The 27,173-nt window shown below is 35.9% G+C and overlaps 1 protein-coding gene across 5 annotated transcripts in view; it reads left to right on the top strand.

The window, feature by feature from the left end:
• APC (APC regulator of WNT signaling pathway) overlaps positions 1-16,690 on the top strand; it is a 148,989-nt gene extending 132,299 nt beyond the window's left edge. For 3 of the 5 annotated variants that reach the window (XM_074200560.1, XM_074200561.1, XM_074200562.1), the window contains one exon: positions 230-16,689. In XM_074200560.1, coding sequence (XP_074056661.1) covers positions 230-6,803 — 6,574 coding nt within the window. In that variant the 3' untranslated portion in view covers positions 6,804-16,689. Of the gene's footprint in view, positions 1-229 lie in introns of all 5 variants that reach the window. The other 2 variants (XM_074200564.1, XM_074200563.1) reach the window with 1 other exon arrangement.
• Positions 16,691-27,173: the final 10,483 nt, after the last annotated feature.

Below are 27,173 nucleotides of genomic sequence, written 5' to 3'. Positions count from 1 at the left end.
AGCTGGTCAGGATTATTTTAAACGTTAGCTTGGGGGGAGGCAAGGGGAAGGCATCTGAAGATCGATGGGATGTTTTTGGAATTCAAAAGATTACTTGGACTATATTATAAAATAATCTTAATGTCATTTTTAAGAGATAAGCCCAAATTCAAAATTTTGTTTAATGTTAATATGTATTCTTTAAGTTGACCTTAATAATTTTTGCTTTACTGTTCTCTTTTTATTTTAGGCAAATCTTGAGAGAAAACAGTTGCTTACAAACCTTGTTACAGCACTTAAAGTCTCATAGTTTGACAATAGTTAGCAATGCGTGTGGAACTTTGTGGAATCTCTCAGCAAGAAACACTAAAGACCAAGAAGCATTATGGGACATGGGGGCAGTTAGTATGCTTAAGAACCTAATTCACTCAAAGCACAAAATGATTGCTATGGGCAGTGCTGCAGCATTGAGGAATCTTATGGCAAACAGACCTGCAAAGTATAAGGATGCCAACATTATGTCTCCTGGTTCAAGCTTGCCATCTCTTCATGTCAGAAAGCAAAAAGCACTAGAAGCAGAATTAGATGCTCAACATTTATCTGAGACTTTTGACAATATTGACAATTTAAGCCCCAAGACCTCTCATCGTAATAAACAGAGACACAAACAAAATTTATATAGCGACTATGCTTTTGATATTAATCGTCACGAGGACAGTAGGTCGGACAATTTTAATACTGGAAATATGACTGTACTTTCACCATATTTGAATACTACAGTGTTGCCAGGATCTTCTTCATCAAGGACAAGTTTGGAAAGCTCTCGATCTGAAAAAGATCGGAGCTTAGACAGAGAACGAGGAATTGGAATAAGCACCTTTCATTCAGCAACAGAAAATTCTGGGAATTCTTCAAAGAGAATAGGATTGCAGATCTCCACTACTACAGCCCAGATTGCTAAAGTCATGGAAGAAGTATCAGGAATCCATGTGCAAGAAGACCAAGGTTCAGGATCTACAACAGAATTACATTGTATAGCAGAAGAGAGGAGCACATTGAGAAGAGCATCTACTGCCCATGCACATTCAAACACTTACAATTTTCCCAAATCAGATAATTCAAACAGAACATGTCCTATGCCTTATGCCAAAATGGAATATAAAAGATCTTCAAATGATAGTTTAAATAGTGTTAGCAGCAGTGATGGCTATGGGAAAAGAGGTCAAATGAAACCCTCTATTGAATCCTATTCTGGGGATGATGAAAGTAAATTTTGTAGTTATGGGCAGTATCCAGCTGATTTAGCTCATAAAATTCATAGTGCAAATCATATGGATGATAATGATGAAGAATTAGATACCCCAATAAATTATAGCCTTAAATATTCAGATGAACAGTTAAATTCTGGAAGACAGAGTCCTTCACAGAATGAAAGATGGGCAAGACCAAAACATATAATAGAAGATGAAATCAAACAAAATGAACAGAGACAGTCAAGAGGTCAAAGCACACCCTTTTCTGCTTATAGTGAAACCACTGATGAGAAGCATATCAAGTTTCAGTCACGTTTTGGACAGCAAGAATGTGTTTCTCCATATAGATCAAGGGGAGCTAGTGGATCAGAACAAAATCGAGTTAGTTCAAATCATGGACTTAATCAGAAAGTTAACCAATCTTTGTGTCATGAAGATGATTATGATGAAGATAAACCAACCAACTACAGTGAACGCTATTCTGAAGAAGAACAGCATGAGGAAGAAGACCGACCAACAAATTATAGCATAAAATATAATGAAGAAGAGCATCATGTAGATCAACCCATTGATTATAGTTTAAAATATGCAGCAGATATTACTCCCTCCTCACAAAAACCATCTTTTTCATTCTCAAAGAGTTCATCGGTACAAAGTAATAAAACAGATCACATCTCTTCAAGTGGTGGGAATACATCAACTACTTCAGTCAGTACCAAAAGGCAGAATCAACTTCATCCAAGTTCAGCACAGAATAGAAGTGGTCAGACTCAGAAGACTTCCTCTTGTAAAGCTGCTTCTATAAATCAGGAAACAATACAGACTTACTGTGTGGAAGACACACCAATATGTTTTTCAAGATGTAGTTCATTATCTTCTTTATCATCTGCTGAAGATGAAATAGGACGGGATCAGACAACCCGTGGAACAGAGACTACTAATAATCTACAGATAGCAGAACTGAAAGAAAACAGTGGAAGTGTGTCAACTGATGATACAATAAGTGAAATTCCATCAACATCACAACATGTTCGAACTAAAGCCAACAGACTCCAAACTGCTAGTTTATCTCCTTCAGACTCAGCCAGACATAAAGCTGTTGAATTTTCTTCAGGTGCCAAATCTCCAGCAAAAAGTGGTGCGCAGACACCTAAAAGTCCACCAGAGCATTATGTTCAAGAGACTCCACTCATGTTTAGCAGATGTACTTCTGTCAGTTCACTAGATAGTTTTGAGAGTCGTTCAATTGCAAGTTCTGTTCAAAGTGAACCCTGTAGTGGAATGGTGAGTGGCATCATTAGCCCTAGTGACCTCCCAGATAGTCCTGGACAAACCATGCCACCAAGTAGAAGTAAAACCCCTCCTCCTCCTCAAACCGTACAAACTAAGAGAGAGGTAACAAAAAGCAAAATACCCAGCACTGAAAAGAGAGAAAGTGGACCTAGGCAAGCTGCTGTAAATGCTGCAGTTCAAAGAGTCCAGGTGCTACCAGATGCTGACACCTTGTTGCATTTTGCTACAGAAAGTACTCCTGACGGATTTTCTTGTTCATCTAGTTTAAGTGCTCTGAGTCTTGATGAACCTTTTATACAGAAAGATGTGGAATTAAGAATAATGCCCCCTGTACAGGAAAATGACCATGGAAATGAAACAGAACCTGAGCAGCTAGAAGATGTAAATGAAAACAAGGAGAAAAAAGCAGAGAAACCTACTGAATCTGAGAAAGACATACTGGATGACTCTGATGAGGATGATATTGAAATATTAGAAGAATGCATTATTTCTGCTATGCCAACAAAATCTTCACGTAAAACCAAAAAACCCTCACAAAATGCTTCAAAAATACCTCCTCCAGTGGCCAGGAAACCAAGTCAACTGCCTGTGTACAAACTTCTTCCTTCACAAAACAGGTTGCAGTCTCAAAAACATGTTAGTTTTACTCCTGGAGATGATATGCCACGAGTATATTGTGTAGAAGGCACACCTATAAACTTTTCCACAGCTACATCTTTAAGTGATCTCACAATAGAATCACCTCCAAATGAGTTGGCTGTTATTGAAAGTACTAGCACAGGGACACAATTAGGAGAGTTTGAAAAAAGAGATACTATCCCTACAGAAGGCAGAAGTACAGATGACATTCAAATGGGAAAAATTCCAAATGCAACTACCTCTGCACCAGATGACAACAAAACAGAGGAAGGTGAAATCCTTGCTGAATGCATTAATTCAGCCATGCCTAAAGGAAAGAGTCACAAGCCTTTCCGTGTGAAGAAGATAATGGATCAGGTTCAACAAGCCTCAGCATCTTCATCTGGAAACAGTAAAAGCCCACTAGACAGTGAGAAAAAGAAACCTACATCACCAGTAAAACCAATGCCACAAAGTGCTGAATATAGAACTCGCATAAGAAAAAATGCAGAATCAAAAAATTTGAATGTTGAAAGATCTTACCCAGATAACAAAGATTCAAAGAAACTGAAAAACAATCCAAGAGACTTTATTGATAAGCTTCCAAATAATGAGGAGCGTGTAAGAGGAAGCTTTACTTTTGATTCTCCACATCACTATACACCCATTGAGGGAACTCCCTACTGTTTCTCACGAAATGATTCTTTGAGTTCTCTTGACTTCGATGATGATGATGTTGACCTTTCCAGGGAAAAGGCAGAGTTGAAAGGAAAAGAAACTAAGGAAACAGAAGCTAAAGTTAATAACCACATAGAGCTAACATCAAATCAACAGCCAAGCAATAGAACACAGATTTGTACAAAACAACCAATGGATAGAAGTCAATCTAAACCCTTACTGCAGAAGCAGTCCACTTTTCCTCAATCATCCAAAGATATGCCAGACAGAGGAGCAGCTACAGATGAAAAGTTACAGAATTTTGCAATTGAAAATACTCCAGTTTGTTTTTCTCGAAATTCTTCTCTGAGTTCTCTCAGTGACATTGACCAGGAAAATAACAATAACAAAGAAAGTGAACCTACTAAACAGACTGAGCCACCTGACTCACAGGTTGAACCAAATAGACCACAAACATCAGGATATGCTCCTAAGTCATTCCATGTTGAAGATACTCCAGTGTGTTTTTCAAGAAACAGTTCTCTTAGTTCTCTTAGCATAGATTCTGAAGATGATCTTTTGCAGGAGTGTATCAGTTCTGCAATGCCAAAAAAGAAAAGACCATCAAGGTTCAAAGGTGATGATGAAAAGCCTAGTCCTAGGAACATGGATGGTATATTAGCAGAGGATTTGACATTAGACTTGAGAGAGATACAGAGACCAGATTCAGAGCATGGTTTTTCTCCTGATTCAGAGAACTTTGATTGGAAAGCTATTCAAGAAGGAGCAAATTCTATAGTGAGTAGTTTACACCAAGCTGCTGCTGCTGCTGCTTGTTTATCTAGACAAGCTTCATCTGATTCTGACTCCATTCTTTCACTAAAATCAGGTATTTCTCTTGGATCACCATTTCATCTTACCCCTGATCAAGAGGAGAAACCCTTTACAAGTAATAAAGGCCCACGAATTCTAAAGCCTGGGGAGAAAAGTACATTAGAAAATAAAAAAATAGAATCTGAAAATAAAGGAATCAAGGGAGGAAAGAAAGTTTATAAAAGTTTGATCACTGGAAAAGTTCGTTCTAATTCAGAAGTTTCAAGTCAGTTGAAACAACCCCTGCAAACAAACATGCCTTCAATTTCTCGAGGTAGGACAATGATTCACATTCCAGGAATCCGGAATAGCTCTTCAAGTACAAGCCCAGTATCTAAAAAGGGCCCATCCCTTAAAACTCCAGCTTCCAAAAGCCCCAATGAGGGTCCAGCATCTAGTACTTCTCCTAGAGGAACTAAGCCATCAGTGAAATCAGAATTAAGTCCTTTAACCAGGCAGACATCCCAACCTGGTGGATCAAGTAAAGGGCCTTCTAGATCAGGATCTAGAGATTCAACCCCTTCAAGACCTTCTCAGCAACCATTGAGTAGACCTATGCAGTCTCCAGGAAGAAACTCAATTTCTCCTGGTAGAAATGGAATAAGTCCTCCTAACAAATTGTCTCAACTGCCACGGACATCATCCCCAAGTACTGCTTCAACTAAGTCCTCAGGTTCAGGAAAAATGTCGTACACATCTCCAGGAAGACAAATGAGCCAGCAAAATCTTAATAAGCAAACAAGTTTATCCAAGAATGCCAGTAGTATACCCAGAAGTGAATCTGCCTCCAAAGGACTAAATCAGATAACTAACAGCAATGGAACTAGTAAAAAGGTTGAACTTTCCAGAATGTCTTCAACCAAATCTAGTGGAAGTGAATCTGATAGATCAGAAAGACCTGTTTTAGTGCGTCAGTCAACTTTCATCAAAGAAACTCCAAGCCCAACATTAAGGAGAAAATTGGAAGAGTCTGCATCATTTGAATCTTTGTCTTCTTCTTCTAGACCAGATTCTCCTACTAGATCCCAAGTTCAGACTCCAGTTTTAAGTCCATCTCTTCCTGATATGTCTTTATCTGCACATTCATCCATTCAGGCTGGTGGTTGGCGAAAACTTCCACCAAATCTTAATCCTTCTATAGAGTTTAATGATGGAAGATCAGCAAAGCGTCATGATATAGCTCGCTCCCATTCTGAGAGCCCTTCTAGACTTCCAATTAATAGGTCAGGAACTTGGAAACGTGAGCACAGTAAACATTCATCATCACTTCCTCGTGTGAGCACTTGGAGAAGAACTGGAAGTTCCTCCTCTATTCTCTCTGCATCATCAGAATCCAGTGAAAAGGCAAAAAGTGAAGATGAAAAACATGTTAGCCCATTTCTGGGAACAAAACAGACTAAAGAAAATCAGGGGCCAGCAAAAGGAACTTGGAGAAAAATAAAAGAAAATGAAATGACTCCCATAAGCAGTGTTTCCCAGGTTACTTCCTCAGGTGCTACAAATGGTGCCGATTCAAAAACTTTAATTTATCAAATGGCACCTGCTGTCTCCAAGACAGAAGATGTATGGGTAAGAATTGAGGACTGTCCCATAAATAACCCTCGGTCAGGAAGATCTCCTACTGGAAATACACCCCCAGTGATTGACACTGTTTCAGAGAAGGTTAATTCTAGTAATAAAGATTCAAAAGATAATCAGGGAAAAACAAATGGGGGCAATGGTAGCAGTGCTCCTGTTCGCACTGTAGGTTTAGAAAACCGTCTGAATTCTTTCATTCAGATAGATAGCCCAGATAAAAAGGCTACTGAGACAAAATCGGGACAAGGCAGTCTTGTCCCTACACCAGAGACTAGTGAAAGTTCTATTGCTGAGCGTACACCATTCAGTTCTACTAACTCAAGCAAGCACAGTTCACCTAGTGGAACTGTTGCTGCCAGGGTGACTCCTTTCAATTATAATCCAAGTCCTAGGAAAAGCAGTGCAGATAGCAGTTCAGCCCGCCCATCACAGATCCCTACACCAGTAAATAACAGCACAAAAAAACGAGATTCAAAAACTGAAAACACAGAGTCTAGTGGAGCTCAAAGCCCTAAGCGCCATTCTGGGTCTTACCTGGTAACTTCTGTTTAAAACAATTAAAATGGTGAAACAAAATTATGTATAATTTACAAGTGTTATGTAGAAATTTGTTTCAGATGAAACTTTAAAAAGTAAGAGGTTTTTTGTAAATAGATTGATTATTGCTAGAGGGTCTTTGTTCTGGAAGCCATATTTAATAGTTTACTTTGTCTTCACTGGTTATATTTTGGAGGGACACTTGATAGTTTAGAGGAAAATTGATAAAGCAAGTATATTTGTACAGAATGTTTTACATGTATTTAAGTAGCATCCCTTACCATGATCCTTTAATTATTGCTTGTCTTAAAATAATGAACACTACAGATAGAGAGTACAATATATTGCTGTGTATCAATCATTTCTAGATTATAAAATGATTAAACTTACATCAGGGAGAAATTGGTATTTATGCAAAAAACAAAACTCAGTTTAGTATAATCAAGAGTCCATCTAATCCAAAAATTAATCATGTGACTGTGAAATTCACAGTAATATGGTTCCAAATGAACAAATTTTCCCAGCTTGCTCTTCTGCATGAATGAAACTGATGGTTCAATTTCTGACGTAATGATTAACAGTTCTGTGGTCACATAATGTGCATAGATAGCTATGGTGTAAAAATTTACACTAGTTGTGCTCTTAAAAAAAAGGAAATCTGTGTAACAATAAAACCTTGAATGAAATTATTTTACCTGAATTAGATTTTATCGGAAAGTAGGTAGAATTAATTTTTGCTATGCTGTAACTTGTTGTATATTCTGGTATTTGAGGTGAGATGGCTGCTCTTTTATTATTGAGACATGGGTTATGTCTCAACAGAAACTAAATGAACAATTTAGAATAAATTATTGCTGTATGTAAACTGTGTGTTACTGAAATCTGTATTTGAAGGATCTTATTTCACACTTGCTTAGTCATTTTAAAAAACTAATATGCAGTTTCTTCAAGCCCTATGCATTTAGCGTAAAATTTTTCCTGCTGTAATAAAGCAGCTTGGTGAAGAAAGCTGTCAAGATAAATGCAGTGGCACTTATTTCTCACTTTATTATATTCCTTTGTATGATAAGATTTCATAGTGTCTACCAATGTTACTTGATGTTTAATAGTTTTCCATTTTTACTGTTTGCTGAAAGGTAATCTTTCATTATAAAGAATCTCTCACTGAAAATAAATTCGCTTAGTAGAATTCTGAATTTAAAGAATTCATTAATTTGATCACACATTTATCTCAATACTTTCCAAAGAATAGAATTCACATGAATAGAAAATGATCACTGTTAGTCATTTCAGAATAATTTGTGACTAAAATCAAATCATCAACTACTAAAATGAACAGTTAGAATTATCCCAGCTTGCATGCAGTTGGAACAATGTGTTAGGCACTGTGCTTGGGGCTTTACAATGGTTTATCTTTTTTAATCCTCACAACCACCAAGGGAGGAACATGCTGTTATCATCCCTGTTTTATAGAGGATGGAAGGAGGAAACCGAGGCCAGCAAGTTAGGCGACTTGCCTGGAATCAAACAACTAGTTAGTGGGGTTTTTTTTGTTTTGTTTAGATTTTTGCAAGGCAAATGGGGTTAAGTGGCTTGCCCAAGGCCACACAGGTAGGTAATTATTAAGTGTCTGAGAACAGATTTGAACCCAGGTACTCCTGACTCCAGGGCCGGTACTTTATCCACTGCACCACCTAGCCGCCCCGACTAGTTAGTTTTTGAGGCCAAATTTATGTTCCTGACTCCAAGCCCAGGAATCTTAACCACTCCACTACAAGATGTCCAGTTAGGAAAATCATTCTATTCAAACCATTTCTAAATAATTCTCTCATAGTACCTTATTGGGGGGAAAAACTGGAAATGCTAACTAAAACTGTAACTCAGTGACTGTATGTAACATTCTGCATTTTTCTATATTAAAGGGACAATTCAGAATCTTAGTAAAGTTGAACCATTTGTAAAATAACTCAAATGAAATTGAGATTCTTTAATTCATCATAACCAGCAAATTCTTAGTTTTTTTTTAAATAGAAGGATGCTAGCTAAGAGAATCTCGAATTAGAGCTCAATCCCATTTATAAAATGTTTTGAATGAGGTTGATAATATTGCAGTCAATATGCCTTGAAAAGTAGAAAGGCAGCAATGCCTGCAAAAAGCCTGATGTGAAATCTAATTACAAACATATTTGAAAGTGGAAGAGTAACAACTAGACATGAAATAGAAGAAATTTACCGATATTTTTAAATGATCTAATTTCATTGTTGATGACCAAACACATTTGGATTCTTCCACCAGAAATAGACATATTCCTTTAGGGAGATGTATTCAGGGAAGAATAACAAATAAGAAAATGGGTGCTGGTCATTGAAACAATTTTAAAAGGCATGCAAGACTGTTTAAATCTCTCAAATGAGGGGAAGGTTACACTATTGGAAAGGTATTGCCAATTTTTTTTAAGTGTCCAAGGAAATACAAGCAACTAAGAACTATATAACTTTCTATAAAATCTTTGTAAATTTATATGCATTGAGAGAATTCCTAATGGCAGCTTGAGGAGGGAAACAAATAGTCTCTGGCCAGTTTTTTCTACAGCAAACCATATCTTCACAGTCATGCAGCTGAAGTATAGAAAAATGCAAGATCCTGATATGTGCAGATTACAAATAAGCATTCTGTTTAGTAGGATAAATACAGCTATAAAGCTTTTCTCCCCAAGGTATGTGTGATTATTTAAGCATTTATCCAAATATGATGTGCCAAATACTGTTAAGTGCTGGGGAACACAGAGACGAAATCATGTACCTTACTCTCAAGTTCACATTTTAATGGGAGAACTAATTTTTATAGCAAAATGCTTTCTAAATATCTCATTCTGTCCTCTCAACTGTGGGAGAAACCCATGGCTAATAAGTTTCTGAGGCCGAATTTGAGCTCTGGTCTTCCTGACTCTATAGGTTCAGCTATAGTCATTTGTACTTTATATACAACAACTATTTATGTACTGTAAAATGGGAGTTTAACAAAACTGCAGGAGCAAAGAAAAACAGGAAAGACTTAATGGAAAGTAAAGAATTTGAGCAAAATTTTCAAGGGAGCTAGAAGGCAAAGGTTGAGAATGAGCCTTCCAAAAGACAGTCCCTGCACTCAAGGGGAGACAACATGCCAACTGTACAAATGATGTATAAAGAATAAATTGGAGATAATCAAGGGGAAAAGCTCTAGCAATTGAGAGAGATCAGGGGAAAGTTTGTGTCAAAGATGGGATTTTAGCTGGGACTTGAAGTCAGAAAGTGGAAATGAGGACAAGTATTCCAGGCATAGGGAACAAGTAGTCAACAGAGTCTGGAGTTAAAATTTTTCAGGAACCAACAAGAGGCTATTGTCACTGAATTAAAAAGTATAGGGGTAGAGGGGATGCTAGGTGTAAGAGGATTGGAAAAGTAGGAAGGGTTCAGCTTGTGAAGGGATTTGAATGCAAAATAGGGATCATTTTAACCTAGAGGTGAGAGGGAGCCTTCGTTTTTTTTTTGAGGGGGTAGGGTTTTTTTTTTTGCAAGGCAAATGGGGCTAAGTGGCTTGCCCAAGCCCACACAGCTAGGTAATTAAGTGTCTGAGGCCAGATTTGAACTCTAATACTCCTGATTCCAGGGCCAGTGCTCTACCTGCTGTGCCACCTAGCCTCCTGAGCCATTGGATTTTACTAAGTGGGTTGAGGAGATGTGCACAGTTCTGTACTTTAGGAAAATTTAGCAACAGTGGAGGACTTAGAGGGGAGAGATTGGGCAGGGAGAACAATTAGTAGGCTATGGCAGTAGTTTAGGTATGAGGTAATGAGAGTGAATCAGGATGGTGGCAGTATCAGGAGAAGGGGACATACAAGAAATGCCATAAAAATCAGCAGACAGGCAACAAATTGGACATGGAAAGTAAAAAACTGTAGAGCCTGAGAGATTGGGTGGAAGAAGAGAAAGGGTTTGGGGAGAAAGATAATGAGCTTAGTTTTAGATATGTTAAGATTACAATGTTGACTGGATATTTAGTTCAAAATTTCAAATAGGCATCTGGAAATCAGAAGAGAGATTAGGGTTGAATAAGTTGATCTGACAAATATCAACACAATTGAAGTAATGGGAGCTAATGAGATCACCAAGGGAAAAGTAGTATAGAGGGAGAAGAAAAGGGTCTAAAACAAAACTGGGCCAACCTACATTTCCAAACTTGTTTTATATTACTCCCCATTCACAACAGTTAAGTCATACAGGCCTCATCATTGTTCATACCTTACAATTCTATGATGGTCAGCTCTTTCCCCATATCTAAAATTCATTCCCTGGTTTCTTTCAATGTTTAGCTCAAATTCAGATCTATCCATCTGCCAGTGCCTTTGTCCTAGAATTACCTTGTTTCTAATTTGAATATACCTAGATATGTACATGTTTCTCACTCAACTACCTGTCAGTTCCTTGAGAACAAAAATTTCTACTTTTGTCTTTTTTTACTAGCAATGGCAGTCACATAATAATCACTTAATTTTTGATTGTCCTAATTGTTGTGAGTGAAATTCAACAATGGTTAATTTAGGCACATTTTTTTTGTGGAGGGGATTTGGAGAGCTGAAAATTTTCTAACTTTACCAACTTTCCAAAATTTTCACTTATTTTTAACAGATTATAATATTTTAATAAATCTGATTTCTGACAAATTCAGAGACAAAGAACTGCAACTTAAGCAATTCCAGGACAAAAGCAGTTATTAGACAAAAACAATTATAAATATAAATTATAAATAATTAAAATCAATAAGAAAATGATACAGGATCAATTCACTTGTCTCAGTTTCCCCTTCGATCAGTGTTTCTCTTACTGATAAACTAATCCTATAAGATCTCTAACATAACCATTATTGTTCCCCCCAATTTCAAAACAGGTTTTAACATAGTAGTTGCTTGCAAAGTTGTAAAAAAATGATGAGATCAATTAATAATAGGATAAATCATAGTTTAAAAAATATCTAAAACCGTGGACTAAATTTAGAATGGAGATTTATATAAATAAATATAGAATAACTCCAGAATAACTTCCTAAAAATTGAAATGGACCAATTTGAGTAATGACTTCATGAGACCACAAGAATTACTAAAAAGTCAAAATATTGATAAAATAGAGGAAAATGTAAGATATACAAAGAACTGACCTAGAAATCAGCAAGGAGAGTTAGCTTAAGAATAAAAGCATTGGTGGCTAGGTGGCACAGTGGATAAAGCACTGGCCCTGGAGTCAGGAGTACCTGGGTTCAAATCCAGTCTCAAACACTTAATAATTGCCTAGCTGTGTGGCCTTGGGCAAGCTACTTAACCCCATTTGCCTTGCAAAAAAAAAAACTTAAAAAAAGAATAAAAGCATTACCCAAAATTCATTTTAAAAAAACTGGATATCATATTTAAGTGATTAAAGAACATTTGCTAGATATATTAGAACAAGAAGGCAATACAAAAAATGGAAAGAATTCATCAATTACCTCCTAGAAAAAAATAAAATTAAAACTCCCAGGGCTGTCATTCTCAAAATTCAGAGCTTCCAGATAAAGAATATTGGAAGTAGCCAGAAAGAAAGAACTGAAATATCAAGGAACCCCAATCAAGATAACAAAAGTAGTTATTACTAAAAAGGAGCAGAGAATATGGAATGAAATATTCCAAAAAGTACAAAATAAAGGTCTTAAAAAATCAGTGAGAGTGAGCTTAATCCTTTAAGGAAAAAAATTCACAATGAAACATTTCTGATGTTTGAAGGAAATTTAGAAGTAACTTCAAAATTCAAATGCAGGAGTAACAAAGTCTAGAAGGAATAAATAGAAGTGAACAATAAGACTTTTGAAGATGAACATTTTACATTCTAATAGTAGATGGGGAGTCACAGGGAGTAATAAAGTTAGTCAAGATACAAGACCATTAAATTTTTTTGTTAAGTTTTGAAGATTCTAAAAGGGAAATAAAGGGGATAAGGATAGGTTAGAGGAAAAAAGGAAAGAATAAGTAACTTGACACACAATTGTGTTGAACATCATGTATAAACGTGGAAAAAGAAGCCACTTGAACTTCAAATTCATGTAAACTGTTCAAAAGAGTAGAACACATATAGAACTTAATGTAAGGAAACATTCAACTCAAAATGGACAAGGAGAAACAGTAACAGGAAAAAGGGAAGCAAAAGATCAGCTCCTCCTAGCATTATGGTAGGCCAATGAAAAAATGTCTATGAATGGTCCAGTTCTCAATTTTCTCCCCAAAGCACTTCCAGCCTTTTCACATAAAGAAAAACTTTCAGGTACTATGGACACACACCAGATCTTTACTACTCTGCTCTTCCACCCCTCCTCATTTTGAAAACTGTTCTGTCCTTGGTAAATAAGTAGGAGTGAATTTTAAATGTATTGTCTGTCCCAAATCCAAAACAGTTTTCTGGGGTCTACTAGGAGATAAAAGCATTGTCCTTTCATTTGCTTCCCTGCTGCTATAGGGAAACTGGGAGTTTGAAAACTTTCATGTAGCACATGTAGCACAATATTTTTTAGTCTCAAATTTACAGCTAAAAAACTAACAATCATCCTCAAATATGAAATTTTCGAGATAGTAATATAAATTGAATCACAAAATTGCCAGGTAGCACAGGTATGTTCAGTTGAAAAATAGAAAACTTCTAGGTCATGTGACCAACAAGATGGTGGACTAGACATGGCCTACAATCCTCTTTTATTCTAAAAACTCAGTGGATAGAGCACTGACCCTGGAGTCAGGCGGACTTCAGTTCAAATTAGTCCTCAGACCCTCAAGCAACTCCAACTGTCTCTAACATCCAGAGCTATCTCTAGTTGTCCTGATTCATATCTGGCCACTGGACCCAGATGGCTCTGAAGGAGAAAATGAGGTTGTTGACTTAGCACAGCACCCTCTCACTCAAATCAAATTCAGATGCTTGTCATGGCTGCCCCCCCCTCAAGGTCATGGTCTCCTTTGAGAATGAAGGACAAACAACAAAAACAAGGTGATATGGTTTAAGGAAAAGTGTAATCATTGCTCTCCGGAACTGTGCTCTGGTCTGTGGACCACCACAAGCTCTCCTTTCTGCCCTGGGCCTGTGCCCTGTAGCCATGATCCCCACTTCCCTACAGCCACACACTCTATTGTACTAGTTCTCCTCAAACTAAGACTATGACCCTGGTCTGTCAACCGGACCCCAGTCTGGTCATTGCAACAAAGTCTTGCACTCAATGTCAGTAAAGTGTCCCCTATAATCTGACCAGTTGTATGACCCCTTATATCTGTGGGTTGAGAGCCTATTGAGTCCCTACTGCTGATTCAGTTGCCTCCAAAGGCTACATTGGCTTGCTAGGGCAGGTCTTTGCTGCTGGCTTGCTGGGGCCTGGGGTCTGCTGATGGTTTGCCCAGACTACTTGTTCTAGACAGCACTCCACTTTCACCTCAGCAAGACATACCTTCTGTCAACCTTCTAGTTTGTCTTGGTTTGGAAAATTGTTTTCCCCCATCCTTTTGTTAGTTCTATCTATCAGAATTTATTTTGAAGTAATATTTTAAAGTCTTTTGGAGGGATACTTGGGAGAGTTCATGTGAGTGCCTACCTTATTCTGCCATCTTGGCTCTGCCCTGATCACAAGAAGATCCAAATTTTTTTTTAATGACTATCTTTTATTTTTCCAATTATATGTTATGAAAGTTTTTCAACATTCATCCACATGCATATTTATAAGTTACACAATTTTCTTCTACCCTCCCTTCTCATACACCCCTCTCCTCAGTGGCAAATAGTCTAGTGAACATTATATTTGTACCTTTGTGTTTAACATGTTTACATATTAGTTATTTTCTGTATGAGGAATTAGGAGTAAGGGAAGAAAACCATGGAACAGGAAGAAAAAACCTAAGAGAAAATTTTTCAAAAGTGAACATAGGGGTGGCTAGGTGACACAGTGGATAGAGCACCGGCCTCAGACACTTAATAATTACCTACCTGTGTGGCCTTGGGCAAGCCACTTAACCCCATTGCCTTGCAAAAACTAAAAAAAAAACAACTAAAAAAAGTGAACATAGTGTTCAGTCAGATTCTGTAGTTTTTTGAGTTTTTTATTTTTGTTTATTTTTGCTTGTTTTTTCTTTGTCTGGAGACCTGTCCATAACAGGGCTTCTAGGGAGTCCTAGTTCCCTAAATTGCTGAGAGGAGCTGCATCCATCAAAGTTGAACAATTCATAATGTTGTTGTTACTTGTACCATCTTGTCTTTGTTCTGCTTCTTTCACTCAGCATCAATTCCTGCAATTCTTTCTATGCTTCTTTAGAGTCTGAACATTCATGATTTCTTATAGAACAGTAGTACTCCAATAACATTCAAATATCATAACTTGTTCAGCCATTCCCCAATTTATGGGCATCCCCTCAATTTCCAGTTCCTTGTCATTATTTGAAAAATGTAGGACTTTTCCCATTTTTTTATGATTTCTTTCTGAATATAGGCCTTGTATTGTTGCTGAGTCAAATGGTAGGATCAGTTTTATTGCTCTTTGGACATAGTTCCATATTGCTCTCTAGAATGATTGGATTAGTTCACAGCACCATAAACAATGTATTAATGTCTCAATCCTCCCACAACCTCTCAAACATTGATCATTTCCCCTTTATGTCATCTTAATCGATCTGATAGGCATGAGGTAGTAGTACCTCTTAGTTGCTTTAATTTGCATTTCTTTAATCAGTAATGATTTGGAACATTTTTTTCATATGATTATATATATAGCTTTAAATTCTTCGTTTGAAACTTGCTCGTTCATATCTTTTGATCATTCATCAACTGGGGAATGACTTGTGACCTTACAAATTTGATTTAATTCTCTATATATATTAGAAATGAAACCTTTTGTCAGAACCCTTAGCTATGAAAATTATTTTCCAGTTTGCTGTTTTCTTTATAATCTTTATACAATTGGATTTTATTAGTACAAAACTTTTTAATTTAATATAATCAAAATCATCCATTTTGCAATTTATAATGTGCTCTATTTCTTGCTTGGACATAAACTTCTCCCCTTTCCATAGATCTGATAGATGAGTATTTCCTGATCTGTTCACTAGTCCATAGTATCATCCTTTATGTCTAAATTCTTTACCCATTTTGACTTTATTTTGGTATGGGGTATGAGATGTAGGTCTATACTTAGTTTTTGCCATATTATTTTCCAGTTTCCCAAAAATTTTTGTGAAATAATTAGTTCTTATCTCAGAAGCCAATGTCTTTGGGTTTGTCAAACAATAGATTATTTAATCATTTACTATTTTTCTTTTGTATCTATCCTGGTACCAAAAAAAATGCATCTATCTACTGATCTATTACTCTTTTTCTTAACCCCAGGCAGTGTTGATGACTGTCACTTTATAGTATAGTTTTAGGTCTAGTAGATGTAGGTCACCTTCCTTTATTTTTTTTTCAATTAGTTCCCTTGATATTATCAACCTTTTGTTGCTCCAGATGAATTTTGTTACTATTTTTTTCCTAGCTTGGTAAAATAGTTATTTGATAGTTTGATTGGTATGGTACTAAATAAATAATTTAATTTGGGTAGAATTGTCATTTTTATTATATTAGCTCTACCAAATCGTAAACAACTGACATTTTTCCAGTTGTTTGGATCTGATTTTATTTGTATGAAAAAAGTTTTGTTATTGTGTTCATACAGTTTCTGGGTTTGTCTTGAATGGTAGATTACTAAATATTTTATGTTTTCTACAGTGGTTTAAATGAAATTTGTCTTTCCATCTCTTATCCTTGGGCTTTGTTGTTCATACATAGAAATGCTAATGATATATGTAATTTTAATATCCTTCTACTTTGCTGAATTTATTAAATGTTTCAAGTAGTTTTAGTTGATTTTCTTGGGTTCTCTAAGTATATTGTCTTATCTTCTACAAAGAGTGAAAGTTTTGCTTCCTCATTGTCAAGTCTAATACATTTCTAATACAATATTGAATAGTAGTGATGATAATGGGCATCCTTGTTTCACCTCAATTTTATTGGGAATACTTTTAGTTCATCCCTATTACATTTAATATTTGCTGATTATTATTTATTTTATTTTTTTTTTTAATTTTATTTAAGGCATTGGGGTTAAGTGACTTGCCCAAGGTCACACAGTTAGGCAATTATTAATTTTCTGAGGTCACATTTGAACTCAGGTCCTCCTGACTCCAGGGGCTGTGCACTATCAATTGCACCACCTAGCTGCTCTGATATTTATTATTTTAAGTAAAATTCTATTTTTTCCTATACTCTCTAGTGTTTAGGAATGAATGTTGTATTTTGTCAAAGGTTTTGTCAGCATCTGTTGAGATAATCATATGATTTCTGTTGGTTTTGTTACTTATATGTTCAATTAGGTTGAATGTTTTCCTAATATTGAACCATCCTGCATACCTGGTATAAATTCTATCTGATCAAAATGTACTATCCTAATAATAACTTGCTGTAATCTCTTTGCTAAAATTTTTATTTAAGATTTTTGCATCAATGTTCATTTTGGAGATTAGACTACAATTTTCTTTGTTTTTGACACTTCCTGTTTTGGATCTCAGCACCAAATTGGTCTCAAAAAAGAAATTTGGCAGAATTCCTTCTTCTACTGAATTGTTCCTTAAATGTTTGGTAGAATTCACATGTAAATCCATTTGGACCTGGAGACATTTTTCTTAGGGAGTTTATTGATGGTTTCTCCAATTTTTTTTTCTGAAATGGGGTTATTAAAATATTTTATTTCTTTTTCTGTTAATCTGGGTAGTTTGTATTTCTGTAAATATTCATCCATATCATTGGTTATCAAATTTATTGACAAACAATTGACCAAAATAGCTCCAAATTATCTCTTTAATTTCCTCCTTATTGGTAGTGAGTTCACCTTTTCCATTTTTTGAATACTTGTAATTTGGTATTCTTTATTTTTAATCATATTAACAGATCTATTTTTTTGAATTTTTTCATTAAAGCTACTCTTGGTTTTATTTATTAGATTGGTCCTTTTCTTGCTTTCAATTTTATTAATCTCTTCTTTAATTTTCAGAATTTCTAATTTGGTATTTAATTGAGGATCTTTTATTTGTTCTTTTCTTAGCTTTTTTTAGTTGCATATCCAATTCATTGATCTCCTTTTTCTCTATTTTATTCATGTAAAACATTTAGAGATATAAAATTTCCCTTCAAAACTTCATTGGCTGCATCCCATAAATTTTGGTATGATGTCTCATTGTTATTTTCTTAGGTGAAATGATTATTTCTTTGATTTGTTGTTTGATCCACTCTTTCTTTAAAATTATTTAGTTTCTAATTAAGTTTTGGTTTATTTTTCCATGGTCCTTTATTATATGTAGTTTTTATTGCATCATGATCTGAAAAGTATGCATTTAATATTTCTGCCTTTGTGCATTTCATTGTAAGGTTTTTATGCCTTAATACAAGGTCAGTTTTGGTATAGGTGCCATGTACTACAGAAAAAAGGTATATTTTCTGTTCTCATTCAATTTCCTCTAGAGGTCTATCATAACTAAGTTTTCTGAGATTTTATTCACCTTCTTAACTTTCTTCTTGTTTATTTTGTAGTTAGATTTATCTGTCTCTGAAAGAAGGAGATTGAAGTCCCCCACTATTATAGTTTTGCTGTCTATGTCTCCTTGTAATTCATTCAGCTTCTCCTCTAAGAAGCAAATGCTATACTATCAGGTGCATATATGTTTTAATAATGATTTAACTTCATTGTGTATGTATGCTGCCTTTTAAGAAGATACAGTTTCCTTCTTTATCCATTTTAATGAGATCTATTTTTGCTTTTACTTTGTCTGAGATCAGGATTGCTGGTCCTGAATTTTTTATTTCCATTGAAGCATAATATATTTTGCTCCAACCTTTTACCTTTACCCTGTGTGTATCTCTGTTTCAAATGTGTCTCTTGTAAATAACATATTGTAAGATTCTCTTTTTCAATTCATTCTGTTATCCTCTTTCAGTTTCTGGGAGAGTTCCTCCCATTCACATATACAGTTAAGATTACTAATTCTATTTTTACCTCCATGTTATCTTTTCCCATTTGTACTTTTCTCTTTCCTTTCCTCTTATTCCTCTTCACCAATGTTATGTTCCCTTTCCCCTTCAACTTATCTTTAAAATTTTAATTTTGTTTACTTTCACTTTTACCTCCATCTTCCCTTTTATCAGTCCCTTCTTCTTTTTTCTTTCCCTTCTCCCTCCCCCCATTTCTCTGTAGGGTAGGACAAACTCAACTGGGAATGCATGTTATTACCTCTCTGGGCCAAATCTAGTGAATTGGATTTACTCAGTGTTCACACCCTCCCTTCTTTCCTCCTAAAATAGGTCTTTACGCCTTTTAACCTGCTGTTATTTATTCGCTAATGCCTAGTCTTCTCCTACTATAGTCCTTTTTTATATTTGTATTGCTTTAACCCTGTCTTGCACTTGCATCCCCTTTGTCAAAATATGCTCCTTTTATCTGACCTAATAGAAGTATTATTCTTTAAGGTCAACTGCTTGTTTGCTTGATTGATTGATAAGCAGCATTGTTCCATAATCACTAAATATCCTCTTCTCTTCTGTTTCACTAGAAATATACTTCTCAAGAATCATGAATCACATCAAATATAATCACTTTAGACCTTACCCCCTTTTCAAGTACCCTTCATGTACACAAAATCCTCATGAGCTAAAACATCTTGCAAAGTCAAATCATTTCATGAACCATTTATATCCCTCTCCAAGCATACTGTCTCCAATTGTAGACAAAGTATTAAGCAAAGCAAAATCTCTTCATGATGTTTTTATGTCCAGGGCCTCTCCCTCTGATTCTATAGTACTCCAATCATAACCTTACAATCCTAGCACCCAACAATGGTACTAAAACCACCATTAATTAAAATATCTTGGTGTCTCAAAGATTGTCCAATTTGTGGACAATTCTAATTTTTAGGGGTTTATTTTCTTTGTTTAGTTTTTGTATTTCCTTTTCTAGTTGGTTAATTTTACTTTGTGCATTCATTTCCAGTTCGTTGATTTGAGTTTTAGATGAGTTGCGTTACTTTTCCATTTGATTTCCATTTGATTCCATTTGAAGAATTACATTCTTTTTCCAGTTGATTATTTTTACTTTTAAAGGAGTTTATTTCTTTGGTCAATTTTTCATAATTTTCTGCATGGCTCTCATTTCTTTTTTTCCATTTTGCTTCTTCCTCTCTTCTTTGTTTTTTTTAAATTCTTCTTAAGCTCTTCTATGAAGTTTTGGATTTGAGTCCAATTCACAGGCTCCTTTAAGACTTCCCATGTAGATAATTTGTCACTGCTTTCTTCTTCTGAGGTGGTATTTTTATCATCTCTATCTGCATAGTAACTTTCTATGGTTAGGATTATTTTAGGCTTTTTTGCTCTTTTTGATCGTTGAGCTCTGCTTCTGTGGTATAGAGAGTACAGTCCTGAGTTTTCTGTGCTGGGTCTGTGATCTTATCACTGACCAAGATATTACCCAGACAGCAGAGGTTTGTTCCCAACCCAGTCTTGTCTTTTGTCCCATTGTTCCCAGGATTCAGACCATGTTTGAGGTTGGGATCCTCCCTGCTGGCTTACTATCTAGCTGCTGGGACCAGTGCTGCTGTTTAGCTTCTGCAACCTGGGAAAGCCTGTCTTTCTCTGCTCTCCTGCCTAGCTGAGTTTTACTTCCTTTTTTTACCTCAAAGAGACAGACCTTCACTGAAGATCCTCCACAATATTTACAGTTGAAAACTTGTTCTATCTTTTTTTTTTTTTTTGGATGGAATCTGTAGCTTTAAAGTCTTTGTAGAGGTTTTATTTAACATTGTATAGGAAAAAGCTCCAGGGGCATGCTATCTTCATCTTGGCTCCACTCTGGAAGTCCCATGGATCCAAAATATTTTTAAAAAACTGTCTTTGACCCAAGATTAAAAATTACATACTGGACAATTTGTACCATGGCAAATCTTATACCAGACAAGAGACTAGAGTCCCACCTTGAGAGTTTTAGGAGGAACCCAGTCTACAAGAGAAAAGATAGAAAGGAAGAAATAGAGAAGTTTTGTCCCTAAGCCCCCTGGAACTAGAATGAAATTAAAGAGTATCCTTGATAAAGAGGTAGCAATGAACTAAAGAAAAAAATGAAAGAAATACAGAGATACAGCTTAGAACAGAGAAATCAAGGTTTATTATCTAGATTTTACATGAATCGTAGAACAGAAGGGCTAACTTGAAGTTGTTGGTTTTACTCACCTCTTCAAAGCCTGACAGAATTTCCCAAAATGGATAAGATCTTGCTCTAATTTCTTCTCCCTGTTCCTGGTCAATAAAAGACTCTATAGCAGACTTTGATTTGTGGGACCTGGGGTTGGGAAGACATGACTCAATTTGAATTCAAATTCAGTCTCAGACATTTATTTGCTGTTACCCTGGGTAAGTCACAACTTCCACTGCCTCAGTTTCCTCAACTATAAAATGGGAATAATAATTATACATACCTGACCAGGTTGTTGGGGAGAATTTAATGAGATAACATTTTCAATGTGCTTTGCAAACCTTAAAATGCTTTATAAATGCTGGTTATTATAATTATTAAATATTTCTTATATCTTAATACTTTGGTGCAAATTTAGAGATGCTTATCTGGAGCTACACAAGCAAATAAATTAGGTCAAAGAGCCAAATCTTTTTCTGAATGTTAGGAATTTTCCTGAGTTGTGGCTATTGTGAATGTACTACTACTAACTTTTCATCTTTTATAAATACCATAAAGTAGTAGAGGACACACATGGCCTCATGGACCCATAATATTGCTTCTAAACCAAAAGGGGAGTTAATTATTGTAACAAGATGTGACTAGTCAAATAGAGAAGGAAGAATAGGAATAGAGCAGTGACAAAGAAAAGATCACACCTTAAATCCTCCAGGTTTTAAACTATTAGGAAATAGGCAAGGTCTGGGAATGATTCAGGCTAATGAGAATAAATGCTCATCAAAATTTTTTTAAAAAATTGAATATCTAGGGGTGGCTAGGTGGCACAGTAGATAAAGCACCGGCTCTGGAGTCAGGAGTATCTGAGTTCAAATCTGGTCTCAGACATTTAATAATTACCTAGCTGTGTGGCCTTGGGCATTTACCTTGTAAAAAAAAACTAAAAAAAAAATGAGTATCTTTTGTTTTTACATCCTCTAAATTCCTTCTAGTATCTCTGGTCTCATTTCAGAAAGTCATCCCATATATGAAAAGATAGTATTAAAGAAGAAATGAAAAAGAATCAGCAAAACTAGTCAATATATTGAAAAGGTCTGAAAGAATATGCAAGGTTCTTCATCCTTGGACCTCCACAGGTGATTATCATTATCATATTTGAAAATAATATAAAGCTGAGGATAATCACACACTGGTTGACAGAGTCAGGATCAAAAACATACTGAGTCTCTAGAGCAAGGAGCTAGTTCTAATTAAGATGAAATTCAATAGCAAAATAAAATAAAGTCTTAAACTTGAATACAAAAACCTCCTCAACTTTGAAAGTATAGGAGGAGGTGGTGTGGAAAGATAACAGTTCTGAAAAGCATGGATATTATCTGCAAATTCAGTATGAGGCAACAATAGAATGTGATAGCCAAAAAACCTGATGCAATCTTGGACAGCATTATTAGGAAGGTGATAGTTCACCATAATCTACTCTTTAAAGACCTTATCTGGAGTTTTATATTCTGTTTTGGGCAACATGAATCGAATGACATAGACAAGCTAGAAAGTTTTTAGAGGGAATCCTAGATGCTGAAAGACTCCAAGTCCTTGTCATGAGGATTATTTGATGAAATTAGGTAAGTGTGTGTGTGTGTGTGTGTGTGTGTGTGTGTGTGTGTGTGTGTGTATGTGTGTGTGTGACTGGGGAAGGGTAGGAGAAGAGTGGTGCTCTGATGGAGTATGAAGGGATGTTCCAAGGAGGAGGTATTAGATTTACTCTACTTTTTTTCTAGAAGGCAGAACCAACTATAATGGATTGCAAAGAAGTGAATTTAGGCTTGACAACTGGAAAAAACTTAAACATAGAGGTCTGTCACTTTAAACCAATAGAGAGATTTCTAGCTGCTTGATAAGGCAGTGTTTAATAGAACTCCATGTTCAACACAGACTGAAACCCTGACTAGAAACTTGAAGAACTCAGAGAAGAGAGGACAGCAATCAGACTATCTCCTGGATCAGATCCTTTTGGAAGCACTGAAAGCTTGTAAATCTCTACCTGTCTCTGAGAGCCTATAATAACATAATAATATAATAACACCCAACACCCAAAGCAAGGAAGAACAGGACTAACCCTGACCTTCCCTCCAGAAATATACACTTTTGTGCAGCAAAAAATGACCAAAAAGTAGGCTGGAAGAATGGGTGAACAAAAAAAAAATAATCTCACCATAGAGAGTGATTATAGTGGTGGGGATCCTCACGAATGCAGAAGGGAATAACTCTGAAACATTTAAAAGCAAAGCCTCAGAGAAGAATTCAGTTTGGGGAAAAAAACAACTAGAAATCCTGAAAGAGTCCTTAAAAAGAGATAAAAAAAGTTTTTTTATTAATGAAATAAGGATGCTCAAGGAAAAAAATAGAAAAGAGAAATAGGGAAGAAAAAAATTGAAAATGGAATTAACAATTTGTCAGAGGAAGTATAAAATATTACCCAAATAACAAGCTCCCTGAAAATTAGAATTGATCAGTTAGAAACTAATGACAAGAAACTTCAAAAATGAGAGACAAAGACAGAGAGTATCAAACACAGACACAAAAAGAGAAGAAAATATAAGGTATTTCACAGTAATAAAAATTGATCTGAAAAACAGATTGAGAAGGAAAAAAAATCTTCAGATTATCTTCATACAATAACCAAAAAGGTGCCTAGCCACCATATTTCAAGAAATCTTAACTGCACAAACCTCTTAGAATTGGAGAGCAAAATAAAAACAGAATCCACTGGTTATTTCTTGAAACTTCAAATTGAAAACTTTTAGGAACATCATAGACAAAATTTAAAACTTACCTAGGAGCTAGAGTCAGGATCATACATGATCTAGCAGCCACCATTATAAAGCAGCAGAGAATTTGGAATATAATATTCCAGTAAAGTGAAATATAGAACTTCTAAGAATTCCTAATGAAAACACCAGAGCTGCAGAGAAAAGCTGAAGTTCAAATACAGGAGGGAAGAGAAACAAAAAGATAAACATGAATAATAATGATAAAGGATTAAACAAGGATAACATTTAAATTAACGATAATAAATGTCTTCTCTGAATGCTATCATGATTCATGGAGGAAGTCCAATTAGTAAAAGTCTGGGAGTGATTATATTGCATCTTCATAAACAAGAGAATTTTAAAAAATAGGTTTAAAAAATAATGGAAAAGAGAAAAGGAATACCCTAGAGGGGGATGAGAAAGCATTAAGGAAAATCTCACATAATCAAGTTACTGTGATAAATGAGTTTGAGACAATTTCTGGGTAATCATTTTATTAATTATGGCTATCAAATAATAAGAGAATAATAATTTGACTTTCTCTCCCAAATGAAAGACAAATCATGGAGGTCATTGAAAACTTACATGCTCTTGGCTTACAAATTTCCAACAATCAGCAACCAACTCTGATTGGTAGAAATTAATGAGATTGAATATTATAATAACTTTAATTATGTCACTCCTACCCTCAGACCACCCTCAGACTTGGGCAATCTAGACAAAGAGATCTACACCTCCCCACCCCCACCTCTACTTTCAAGCCTGTTTGAAAAAAAAAAAGCACAATGGACAAAAATTCACCTAGATTAGATTCTCTTTGTAAGATTTTTCTAATTGAGTGGGTTAATAATTCTGCCTCAATAAGATAGTCTAGATATATTCTGGGGCAAGATCAATGATATCTTCAAAGATTGCCTGTGTAGCCAACAGGGGTTTATTTATGAATGAGTAAATAGAAATAAAAATGTTAGTCTCAATAACTGGTTATTAATATGAAAGATAATTTCTTTCATTGCACAGTTTTCTATACAAATAAGGATGGGGAATGATTGACACTTGAATCTAACTTTCATATGATCTGATCAGAAGAAGGAAGAATTCACACATACAGAGAGATGGGTAAAATAATTCATTTTATTCCACAGGGAATTTGGAGGAAAAGGGGGTAAATGAGCAACGGAAATTGTTCATCTTTGGTTCTTGTTTTTGTTTTGGGGGTTTTTTTCTTTAGGTTTTTTGCAAGGCAATGGGGTTAAGTGGCTTGCCCAAGGCCACACAGCTAGGTAATTATTAAGTGTCTGAGGCCGGATTTGAACTCAGGAACTCCTGACTCCAGGGCCAGTGTTCTATCCACTGTGCCACCTAGCTGCCCTTCATCTTTGGTTCTTGAAGAGGACCAATGACATCAGTAGATTGATGTCTTGACTTGAAACTGAATTGGATTTGAGTGAGTCAGAGCTTCAACCTCTCTCCTCCAGAGTCAACAGAAAAGGGTGGCAAGACATAGGTCAAGATAACTGGCAGTGGCACTGAGGGGAAATTAGAGGAAAGGTAGATTAATAGAGGCAACTAGGTGAGGCAGTAGATAGTGAGCACTTGGCCTGGAGTCAGGAAGATCTGAGTTCAGATTCAGCCATAGACATTAGTTGTGTGACTTTGGGTAAGTTACTTAACCTCTATTTACCTTAACCTACAAGAGGGTAAAAGAAGTGATGCTGGGACACCCTCAAGGTCTTTCTTAAGAACTCTGGAATTGGTTGTGCAGCGTGGGAGACACTGGCATGGGAGACACTGGCACAGGACCACCCAGCATGGTATGCTCTTATCTGTGAGGGTGCTATACTCTATGAGAAAGGCAGAATTGAAGTAGCTCAAAGGAAATGTGACATATGTTAAATTAAGAATACCCAGGCGGCTATGTGACACAGTGGACAGAGCATTGGCCCTGGAGTGTTCACATAGACTATTTGTGCCCAACCTGTGGTAGAGCATTCCAAGCTTGTATTGGTCTGATCAGCCATAGTCAGAAACACTGTAATTTGTCTCAAACATAGTGATATCATTTTGGTCTCCTTCCAAGAGGAGGTTTCCCAGAAACCCCTTAATCTACTGGAAAGAAAACAGCAAACCACTGCAGTACCTTGTATCCAGTATCTTTTTTCCATTGGACAGTATTGGCTTGCTATGATTTATGGGATCATTAAGATTTGGATATTCCTGAACAACACAGATCAGATTGATTGGAATGAGTCTTATGCAAAACAAACTTCAAGGATGTACAAAAATACTTTTGAGATGGCAAAAGATGTGTCAGGATACCCATGCCAAGAGGACCCCGTCTCTTTTTTACTCCTCTCTTTTTAGTCTGTTTTCCAGAGCTAAAGCAATCCGTGCCCTTAACCTGGCATCATTATCTTTTGCACCAACCTTTTGGATTAACTCAGCCACAGCAAAGTCCCAGAATTGTTTCACAGCAGCCCCACGTGGATGCTGAGCTCAAACACCAGCAGGAACTACGTTCTGATTTCAGAAGTCCTGCCATGAATCAAACCTGTCTCATTGTTGCTGTTGGCCCTCCTTGTCAGCCACACAGCTCACTGGAAGCCATTCTATGTGTAGCAATCCTCACTAAAGCAGGGTCTCCTCCTAGAGGAGCTGCCACGGGTATCTAGTTTCCCTCCTCCAAAAAATAAAGGAAGTCTTTTACTTAGGAACAGTTAGCTTTTGACTTTTATTTCATTTCTTAACTGTTAATCGTGGTTGTGAACTCTGGTATTTTCAGAGTTAACAGCAGGTGCATCGTCTCTGTGATTTTTGGTCATTTGTTTTGACAATTGAAAATCAGAGGAAATGCCCCATATTAAGGAATAACTGAACATGTCATGCATGGTTGGTATAAAAGTGTGATGGACTATTACTGGATTCTTATCTAGCAATGATCAAACATGATTCCAGAGGACCAATGATGGAATGCGATCTCCACCTCCTGATAGGTGAAAGACTTGATGCAGAATGAGACTCTCTCTCTCTCTCTCTCTCTCTCTCTATATATATATATATGTATGTATATCTGTCTCTTTATATGTCTATATATTCTCTCTATATATATGTCTCTATATATCTGTCTTATATATATCTCTGTCTATAAAATCTGTCTCTATATATCTGTCTCTATGTCTATATAATTTATGTATGTCTATATAAAATATCTGTATATATCTGTCTATATATAGTCTATACATATATATATATATATATATATAAATCTACACACAC

Source organism: Macrotis lagotis, chromosome X, assembly GCF_037893015.1.
Source record: "Macrotis lagotis isolate mMagLag1 chromosome X, bilby.v1.9.chrom.fasta, whole genome shotgun sequence".
Taxonomy (NCBI): Eukaryota; Metazoa; Chordata; class Mammalia; order Peramelemorphia; family Peramelidae; genus Macrotis; species Macrotis lagotis.
This window is presented reverse-complemented; position numbering and strand designations above follow the sequence as displayed.